Source organism: Oncorhynchus gorbuscha, linkage group LG19 (genome assembly GCF_021184085.1).
Source record: "Oncorhynchus gorbuscha isolate QuinsamMale2020 ecotype Even-year linkage group LG19, OgorEven_v1.0, whole genome shotgun sequence".
Lineage (NCBI taxonomy): Eukaryota > Metazoa > Chordata > Actinopteri > Salmoniformes > Salmonidae > Oncorhynchus > Oncorhynchus gorbuscha.
Window position 1 is genome coordinate 55,448,652 of NC_060191.1, and position 10,803 is coordinate 55,459,454.

The following is a 10,803-nucleotide window of genomic DNA, read 5'->3' on the forward strand; positions in this document are numbered from 1 at the left end:
CTCTCTCTCTCTCTCTCTCTCTCTCTCTCTCTCTCTCTCTCTCTCTCTCTCTCTCTCTCTCTCTCTCTCTCTCTCTCTCTCTCTCTCTCTCTCTCTCTCTGTGTATCTGTCTCTCGCACTCTCTCTCTCTCCCCCTTCTGTTTGTGACCCTTCTCTTGGAAGGAGGTAGCCCCTGTGTGTTTTTTCGCAGAGGAGGGGGAGTGGGAGAGGGGAAAAAAGGGCTAGTAAAACAAAGAGAGGTTGTCTGCAGGCAAGGCAAGCAGGAAACGCAACTCTCCGAGGACTCTCCCCCAGTCGTTGCTACTTGGCTATCCCACCAGCCCACTGCAGATTGGACCTGACAGCCTCTGCTGAGCGACGGCCGCCCGACTGTTATTCCTCTCTCACTCTCTCACTCTGTCTCTCTCTCTCACTCTCTCTTCTATCACCCTCTCTCTGACTTCTCTCCTCTCCCTCCCCCTCTTTCTCTACCACTCCACCAGCTCCCTCCATCCTACCCCAGGCCCACCTGACAGTGAGAGAAAAGAGAGACCCACTCTTTGTTTAGTTCTTCCAGGTTCAGGCCCATTGAGTCAACTCTGGGGTTAATAGTTTAAAAAGCATAAAGAGTGAGATGTTCATGAGATCTCTTTTTAGGGAAATGTTTCTGCTGAAGGACGGTTTTATAAAGCACAAACACACATGAGCAAAATGAAATAACTTGAAATAACATCCTGTGAAAGTGTGATTAAATACACTGTTTGTAATTATAATAATTTATAATTATAATAATTTTATTGTAGATATGTAATTTATGTTAGACAATAAAACAAGTTCTAGTGACATTGCTTCTTAGAAAGCCTTATTTTTAATTTTTTATTACAGCTTTAAATCAAGTTTGTGGTTGAGAAGTACTCAACACTAAAGTAGATGTGCATTTTGATTTATTCAATGTTGGTTGAAGTAAACCAGTGGAAGGTCTGCATTTCCAAATGTTTGTTTTATAGGAAATGACATGGTTCTGACCACGAGAGGGCAGTGTTGGATAATGTTTTGAGAAGCCATGACATGGCTCTCAACCAGTTGTAGATGCGGAGGTCACTGATGAGTCAGAGGGAGCTAGTTGTGACAAAACCTCCTGTAATAGGTGGGTGTCTGCATCACCACGGTGAAGCATGTTAAGTTCTAGCTGTCCCATTGGCTGTATATGTAGCGTGACACACAGGATTTAGAGCCTTAAGTCTTCACGTTAGGCACCTGCGGTGTCTCTTAACTGCATGTTGAGCTCAGCAGGGGCTTATATGAGCACCACTTATGTGACCAAACATAAAAACACTGGTGACATCATGAGATTTGAAACATTAAAATATTAATGTAGTCATTATAACACGATGGAAGACTAGTAGGACATTACATCAGCTATATGTTATATTAGTAAGACATTAAATCAGCTATATGTAATATTAGTAAGACATTATATCAGCTATATGTTATATTAGTAAGACATTATATCAGCTATATGTAATATTAGTAAGACATTATATCAGCTATATGTAATATTAGTAAGACATTATATCAGCTATATGTTATATTAGTAAGACATTATATCAGCTATATGTTATATTAGTAAGACATTATATCAGCTATATGTAATATTAGTAGGAAATTACATCTGTTAGATGTGTGTCTTGCTTCACTGGCTGTTATATGTCCTCCTGTCTAGTGACTCTTTGCATGTGGTACAGTCTTAGCCGATAACAAAGCTAAATGTCAAGGTTGCTATAGTCGTTGCCAACCAAATGAAGGTGAAATTGCATCTATTTTCAATTTAGATGGGAATGTGCAGTACTGTTTTTGATGCCTTGATGGAGAAAATATGCATCTTGTTTTATCTGCACGTCAAGGAGATTGATTACAACTGGTAGCAATTCAGGTACCCAGACAGCATTCATCAGTTGGGAACCTCACAAACATAAGGCAATTCTTTCCAGTTGCAGCATCTTACAATCATAAACTACCAGAATGTCTATCTGTCTGTTTGTGTGTCAGTTTGTGTGTATTTTCCCCTCCCGTTTGTGGTCACCATGGTGCAACCTGCTCATGAAACTGTCATTTCATCGAAAACATCTTGTTGGTTCCTCTAGTTTTGAGACATAGTTGTATGTCAGATAAACCCACATAACCGTGGCCAGATATCCTGCTGCACAGGGTTTCTTGGACAGGGCTTGGATAGGCAGGCAAACCTTTTTATAGCCAGCTCTTGGCATCACTACTCTGCCTTATTTCTGTGACAATCTCGTTGCTTGTTTAAAGCCAAGTTGTGTTCCTGAGATGGGTTCGCTTGCAGGAAGAGAGCACAGCCTAGAACAAACACATCCACAAACCAAAAAGAGACACTACCACATTTTAATTCAGGACTAGTGTATATTATGAGATGAAGTGGAGGGTTCATCTTCTCGAGCTAGAATCAGTTCATTTCCCACTCGAGGGAGAGGGTGTCGAGGGAGAGGGTGTCGAGGGAGAGGGTGTCGAGGGAGAGGCTGTAGTTTTATTCGGGGGGGTTCGAATGGTAAAGGGGCAGCTCTCACGTAACTGTAGGGGGATCTTGGATGGTTGATGGCCTGGCGGTTGGGAGCTTGGGCCGGTGACCGATAGCTCGCTGGTTCGGCTCCCTGTTTTTGAAAATTAAAAATGAAACAAGATACACTGAGTTAGAACGAGCCACAAACAATTCCCCGCATGGCAGCTTCTTGTAATTGTTGCTAGCTATCTGACCATTCAGAGTCATAACACCCCACAGCCTTCTGCCTCATCGATGTGTGGGCATCATTTTCGTATACGATGTCAGCCAACCCATCTATAGGATAAATAAATGCAATACTCCGATATTAAAGGTTAGGAAGTGCAGTAGAGTGTTTAATGTTGACAAATCTCTATTTGTCGCTCTCCACTTCTCAGACCCTTCATATGATGCTGTACGGCGGACTGGATGGTCGAACAACATGCACAGTGGAAAAGGTAAGCAAGCGCTTTGCTTTACTGAGTTGCAGAAAGACTTGTAGCCTAACCACGCAAGGAATTAGCATATGGTCCAACCCATCATGCATCATCACATACAGTGCCTTCGGAAAGTATTCAGACCCCTTGACTTTTTCCACGTTTTGTTACGTTACAGCCTTATTGGATTAAATAAAAAAATTCCTCAGCAATCAACATGCAATACCCCGTAATGACAAAGGAAAAATAGGTTTTTAGAAACTTTTTCAAATGCTTAAAAACAAAAACAGAAAAACTTTATTAACATAAGTATTCAGACCATTTGCTATGTGACTCGAAATTGAGCTCAGGTACACCCTGTTTCCATTGATCATCCTTGAGATGTTTCTACAACTTGATTGGAGTCCACCTGTAGTAAATTCAATGGATCGGACATGATTTGGAAAGGCACAACCCTGTCTATAAGTTGACATCACATGTTAGAGCAAAAGTCAAGCCATGAGGTCAAAGGAATTGTCCGTAGAACTCGAGCCAGGATTATGTTGAGGCACAGATCTGGGGAAGGGTACCATTTCTACACCATTGAAATTCCCCAAGAACACAGTGGGCTCCATCATTTTTAAATGGAAGACGTTTGGAACCACCAAGACTTCCTAGATCTGGCCGCCCGGCCAAACTAAGCAATTGGGTGAGAAGGGCTTTGGTCAGGGGAGGTGACCAAGAACCCGATGGTCACTCTGATAGAGCTCTAAAGTTCCTCTGTGGAGATGGGAGACCAATCCAGAAGGACAACCATCTCTGCAGCACTACACCAATTAGGCCTTTATGGTAGAGTGGCCAGACGAAGCCACTTCTCAGTAAAAAGCACATGACAGCCTGCATGGAGTTTGCTAAAAAGCACCTAAAGACTCTCAGACCATGAGCAACAAGATTCTCTCGTCTGATGAAACCAAGATTTAACTCTTTGGCCTGAATGCCAAGTTTCACGTCTGGCAGAGACTTGGCACCCTCCCTACGGTGAAGCATGGTGGTGGCAGCATCATGCTGTGGGGATGGTTTTTTTTAGCGACAGGGACTGGGAGACTAGTCAGGATCGAGGCAAAGATGAATGGAATAAAGTACAGAGAGTTCCTTGACAAACCTGCTCCAGAGCGCTCAGGATCTCAGACTGGGGCAAAGGTTCACTTTCCAACAGGACAATGACCCTAAGCACACAGCCAATTAAACACAAGAGTGGCTTCGGGAAAAGTCTCAATGTCCTTGAGTGGCCCAGCCAAAGCCTGGACTTGAACCCGATCAAACACCTCTGGAGAGAACTGAAAATGGCTGTGCAGCAATGCTCCGCATCAGACCTGACAGAGCTTTAGAGGACCTGCAGAGAAGAATGGGAGAAACTCTCCAAATACAGTTGTGCCAAGCTTGTATTTTATAAATTAGCAAACATTAAAAAAACTTGTTTTTGCTTTGTCATTATGGGGTATTGTGTGTAGATTGATGAGGAACAAAACAATGTAATCAATTTTAGAATAAGGCTGTAACCTAACAGAATGTGGAAAACGTCAAGGGGTCTGAATACTTTCCTAATGCACTTTACATTCTTCCCTAGCTCATAGAGAGACGTGTGAGAGCCCACTCAACCCAAGCACGCAAGGCAAACCACCAATGATTAAATCCTCAGTCGTCAACCCTGAAATCTGTGAACTTTAAGCACTTACCCTAGCCACCAGTTACTGGCCTGTTTTCTTTGGAACGGGGCTGACATGCCATTAAGATGTGTACTGTGGTCTATCCATGACCGCCCAACTGGCTTTCTTCCCTCCTGTTTCTTTCCCCTCCTAAACTCTCCCTCTTCAGGCTCGCCGGTGGTCACACAGAACGTGTCCAAGTCCACTGAACAGCCCAGACCTCAGCCAGGTAATGTATTTCACCCTGCTCATTCCTACCATCATGTGTGTGTGCTCCACTTAAGACAGCCGCAGTTGGTTACACCCATCTCACAAGGATGAGGATCAGCCTAATGTATAGTGATACATACAGACTAACAGACCTTTCTCTCCACAGATCCTTACCAGATCCTGGGGCCCACCAGCAGTCGACTGGCCAATCCAGGTAGGTACAGGAGGATGTATGAGACCAATCATATATCAGATGTAAACTAAATTTCCCAACATACATTGCTTCATTATGGCCTTGGTGGAAAAAAAAATATTCTGCTGAGAATTGTGCACATTTGCATTCTACTTTATTGCAGTATTCAGTAAGTACAGTCGTGGCCAAAAGTTTTGAGAATGACACAAATATTAATTTTCACAAAGTCTTCTGCGTCAGTTTGTATGATGGAAATTTGCATATACTCCAGAATGTTATGAAGAGTGATCAGATGAATTGCAATTAATTGCAAAGTCCCTCTTTGCCATGCAAATGAACTGAATCCCCCTGAAACATTTCCACTGCATTTCAGCCCTGCCACAAAAGGACCAGCTGACATCATGTCAATGATTCTCTCGTTAACACAGGTGTGAGTGTTGACAAGGACAAGGCTGGAGATTACTCTGTCATGCTGATTGAGTTTGAATAACAGACTGGAAGCTTCAAAAGGAGGGTGGTGCTTGGAATCATTGTTTTTCCTCTGTCAGCCATGGTTACCTGCAAGGAAACCCTTTGGCGTCATCATTGCTTTGCACAAAAATGGGCTTCACAGGCAAGGATATTGCTGCCAGTGAGATTGCACCTAAATCAACCATTTATTGGATCATCAAGAACTTCAAGGAGAGCTGTTCAGTTGTTGTGAAGAAGGCTTCAGGGCGCCCAAGAAAGTCCAGCAAGCGCCAGGACCGTCTCTTAAAGTTGATTCAGCTGCGGGATTTGGGGCACTACCAGTACAGGGCTTGCTCAGGAATGGCAGCAGGCAGGTGTGAGTGCATCTGCACGCACAGTGAGGTGAAGAATTTTGGAGGATGGCCTGGTGTCAAGAAGGGCAGCAAAGAAGCCACTTCTCTCCAGGAAAAACATTAGGGATAGACTGTTATTCTGCAGAAGGTACAGGGATTGGACTGCTGAGGATTGCGGAAAAGTCATTTTCTCTGCTGAATCCCCTTTCCGATTGTTTGGGGCATCCGGAAAAAAGCTTGTCCGGAGAAGACAAGGTGAGCGCTACCATCAGTCCCGTGTCATGCCAACAGTAAAGCATCCTGAGACCATTCATGTGTGGGGTTGCTTCTCAGCCAAGGGAGTGGGCTCACTCACAATTTTGCCTAAGAACACAGCTATGAATAAAGAATGGTACCAACACATCCCTGAGAGCAACTTCTCCCAACCATCCAGGAACAGTTTGGTGACGAACAATGCATTTTCCAGCATGATGAAGCACCTTGCCATAAGGCAAAAGTGATAACTAAGTGGCTCGGGGAACAAAACATCGATATTTTGGGTCTATGGCAAGGGAACTCCCCAGACCTTAATCCCATTGAGAGCTTGTGGTCAATCCTCAAGAGGCAGGTAGACAAACAAAACCCCACAAATTCTGAACAAACTCCAAGCATTGATTATGCAAGAATGGGCTGCCATCAGTCAGGATGTGGCCCAGAAGTTAATTGACAGCATGCCAGGGTGGATTGCAGAGGTCTTGAAAAAGAAGGGTCAACAATGCAAATATTGACTCTTTGCATCAACTTCATGTAATTGTCAATAAAAGCCTTTGACACTAATGAAATGCTTGTAATTATGCTTCAGTATTCCATAGTAACATCTGACAAAAATATCTAAAGACACTCAAGCAGCAAACTTTGTGAAAATTAACATTTGTGTCATTCTCAAAACTTTTGGCCACGACTGTACATAACGAGTTATGGGTCTTTGATCAATCGGCTGTTAGGTGTTCAGGGATAGAACAGCTGTTGATTTGACCTATGTGTGTGTGTGTTTCCTGGTCAGGTTCAGGACAGATCCAGCTGTGGCAGTTCCTGCTGGAGCTCCTGTCAGACAGCACCAATGCTGGCTGCATCACATGGGAGGGCACCAATGGAGAGTTCAAGATGACTGACCCTGACGAGGTGGCGAGGCGCTGGGGCGAGAGGAAGAGCAAGCCCAACATGAACTACGACAAGCTGAGCCGCGCCCTGCGCTACTACTACGACAAGAACATCATGACCAAGGTGCACGGCAAGCGCTACGCCTACAAGTTTGACTTCCACGGTATCGCTCAGGCCCTTCAGCCCCACCCCACCGAGTCCTCCATGTACAAGTACCCCTCGGACCTTGCATACGTGCCCTCCTACCATGCCCACCAGCAGAAGGTCAACTTCGTGTCCCCACACCCTCCCTCCATGCCCGTCACCTCTTCTAATTTCTTTGGACCCACTGCACCGTACTGGAGCTCCCCAACAGGGGGCATCTACCCCAACCACAGCGTCCCCCGCCACCCCAACTCCCACGTGCCCTCCCACCTGGGCAGTTACTACTAAACCCCACTGCACCATGACGTCTTCCCCAACCTTCTTTCCCCCCAACCACACCCACCAGTGCTGATCTGAAACCACAATGAAACCAAACCAACTAAGACCGAGAGAAAGGGCGATTCTCTGCCTGGACCCAAAGTCTGCTCTTAACTGGCAAGATGAAGAAAGCTAACTGAAGAAAGCTAACTGAAGAAAGTTAACTGAAGAGATCTAACTGAAGGAATGTTTGAAGGATAAAAAAAACTGGATGTTCCAAATGGAGTACTACTTATTTACAAGACAAGAGACTGTTTCCATGTTTGTTTTGTTCAGTTTTTCAGTTTGTCTGTGTTTTTTGTGCCATGTGTCCCTTGAAAACAGCACCCATGGGCCAGTTCAGAGTGCCCCCAAAATCTAGACACGTTACCCACACAGACGCAGCCTTATCGAGAGACCATAGAGGCTCTCATACCTACTTTGTGCCTGATCACAGACATGGACCCATTCTCTATGTGTCTCAATCTACATTTCCTTCATATGATAAAGCTCCTGCCTTGTTCCTCTTTCCAGTCCTGTATGGGGTCTCAGATCAACATCATGTTCTTCTGTCTCATGTTCTGTTATCAGTCCGTCCATCTGCATCTGGTGTAGGTAGGGCTTTAAAGAAAAGGACTTCTCAGCACTGAATGAAAATGAAATGTTGGCAACTGGAATACGCCATTGATTCACACTTATCTTATCCTCCAAACTGGAAGTAGGCGAGTTGGAGACCAGAGTTGGAAGTGAAGCGCTGTAGCTATGTTTTCAGGGGGCCACACACCGGTTGGCTGTTGTTATAGGAACTATGCTGTTTGTCCTCTTCAGCCATTGGTTCGTTCCATTTCCAGATGTTTTGTTGGACCAAGTCATTATTAATGTGAATGCCCTCTGGTCCATGGAACACATCTTCAATTTGACAATCACAGTTGTTTGTCTGTCCAGGCCAGTCAAGTGTCTCTGTGCATTCATACTGCACTGCCATTTCAAAACGTGCATTTTCAGATGTTTAAAGTTTGTTGTATGAAAGAAATAATTGTATTTAAACAGCTGAATATGGACTTGTTTCACTACTTCTTGAAAATAAATGGTTTACTAAGTAAAGAACAAAACCAATAAAGTAAGAAAGGATGAAAACGTAGAAATCCTCAGATTCGCGAATGCTGTGCGTTCGTCAGACCTATTTTCTATTATTTTGTAAACATTGGTCAACTAGGCATTAAAGCAACTTACTGTATAAATTATGCAGAGTTATTTTCATATGTGACACAGTTTTAAAAAGTCAAGAGAATTAATACGAGTTGACCTCGGTCAAAAATGCAAACATTGTTAAGTCCGTTACTGATATATAAGTATGTTCAACATTTTTAAACGTTTTATATCTGTACATTTGGGCAGTCCATTTTTACATGATTTTTATTTTATTTTATGAAATTCAATTTGTAATGTCCTCAGTGCCTTGGAGTGAACACAAGATTTGTTCTAGCTAGTTATTACCAAAAACCACAAATGCCTGCTTGAATCATAATCCTATACTTATAGTCAATCTGTTATTCTGTATATACCATGCTTATGGTTGCTTTCAATTCTAAAATAGGCCAAAAATACTTGTCATGTCTCATATCATTAAGCCAACAACCCAGAAATGTCCAGCTTTTGTCTGTGCCTTTAAATTGGCCTGGTATATTATGCAAAAGAGCACAGACACCCCTTATATTCACAGCAAGCATCTCTTTTAAGCTCGATTGCTTTAGATGTGTGAATTAAAGGGAATTTGTTAGATGTAGCATGAAGATAATAATCTAAAATGTACCCTTTACATCCGCCTCTCATAAACAGTCATGTTCAATGAAAGGGGAGCTGTGCTACTTCGTATATGCAATGTATTTTGGATATTAAATATATAAATGTAATTTTGCAATTAACCATTTTATTATTATTGTAATTCCTGCCATGTATTAAGTACTAACTTTTGAAAAAGGGCTTTTGTATAGGAAAGAAATTTGACAAAATAAAAGTTTTTACTTCTGAACATATTTACTTCTGTTGGTCCATTGTCTGCCAGAAAGTAGGATATGTGATTTCTTCTCAACTTGAGAGGTACATGGATGGGAGGAGAGACCTTTGTCCTCTTGTTATCATAGAGGATGTCAAGTGTGTGTTTATGATAACTGAGTTATTTACAGTAATGTATTCAGTGTACCCCATCAGCCTACGTACAATTGAGTCGTACAAAATGACAACGCATGCATGTGTGTGAGAGAGAAAGAAAGGAGAGAAACACTTTCCTATCCTATACTGTCATACTCATTTATCAATGTATCATGTCAGTCGGTCAAGCAATGCAGCTGTCATCAGGCTATAAGTTTCCATATCAAGTTTTTTATGTGATGTCCATTGAAAGCCTTGATTATTTGCATGGATTTTAAACAGCTGTGAAATATTCTGTGAATGATAAAACATTTATTGTATTCCATTAAACAGAGAAGGCAACATCCATCACATCCATCCCATACCACCTTTAAAATCGACAATTGCAGTCATGCACATCACCACGAGCAAAAACAATTCACTGTCGCCACCATGTGGCTAGTACAGGCCAATGCAATTGACGAAGCAATTCACTGTGTAAATCAGCCTCGAACAGGAGTCTTTTTTTCACATCTTGTCTTATCACCTAGTGAATGATAATGTCAGGGAGAAGTAATTACATTTTTTAAGTGAATAGATTTGGTTGATAGTTTTTCATTATTTCCAAGACCCGTTCTCGTCAGAGACTCCAGTGAGTGTAATGAGCTCAATATTAGGACTTGAGAAATAAAGTTAACATCATTAGAAAGAAGATGTTCCCCTCTTATCTACTGTAGTCAAATGTCATATAAACATACACACAATCACTTTTTAAATATATATACAGTACCAGTCAAAACTTTGGACGCACCTACTAATTCCATGGGTTTTCTTTATTTTTACTATTTTCTACATTGTAGAATAATAGACTTCAAAACTATGAAATAACAACTATGGAATCATGTAGTAACCAAAAAAGTGTTAAACAAATCAAAATAAATGTTATATTTAGCCAGACTTTGCCTTGATAACAGCTATGCACACTCTTGGCATTCTCTCAACCAGCTTCATGAGGTAGTCACTTGGAATGCATTTCAATTAACAGGTGTGCCTTGTTAAAAGATAAGTCCAATTTATTTTCTTCTTATTGCGTTTGAGCTAATCATGTGTTGTGACAAGGTACGGGTGGTATATAGAACATAGCTGTAACAGATTTCCTCTTCCTCTTCTGAGGAGGAGTAGGAGTGATCGGACCAATGCACAGCGTGGTACGTATCCATAATAT

At 42.3% G+C, this 10,803-nt stretch overlaps 1 protein-coding gene across 4 annotated transcripts in view; it reads left to right on the forward strand.

Moving 5' to 3' along the window:
- LOC124005215 (Friend leukemia integration 1 transcription factor-like) overlaps nucleotides 1-9,484 on the forward strand; it is a 32,913-nt gene extending 23,429 nt beyond the window's left edge. For all 4 annotated transcript variants that reach the window (XM_046314246.1, XM_046314247.1, XM_046314248.1 and 1 more), the window contains 4 exons: nucleotides 2,938-2,997; nucleotides 4,831-4,890; nucleotides 5,038-5,085; nucleotides 6,910-9,484. In XM_046314246.1, the coding sequence (XP_046170202.1) occupies nucleotides 2,938-2,997; nucleotides 4,831-4,890; nucleotides 5,038-5,085; nucleotides 6,910-7,439 (698 nt within the window). In that variant the 3' untranslated portion in view covers nucleotides 7,440-9,484. The remainder of the gene's footprint in view (nucleotides 1-2,937; nucleotides 2,998-4,830; nucleotides 4,891-5,037; nucleotides 5,086-6,909) is intronic.
- The last annotated feature ends 1,319 nt before the right edge of the window (nucleotides 9,485-10,803 follow it).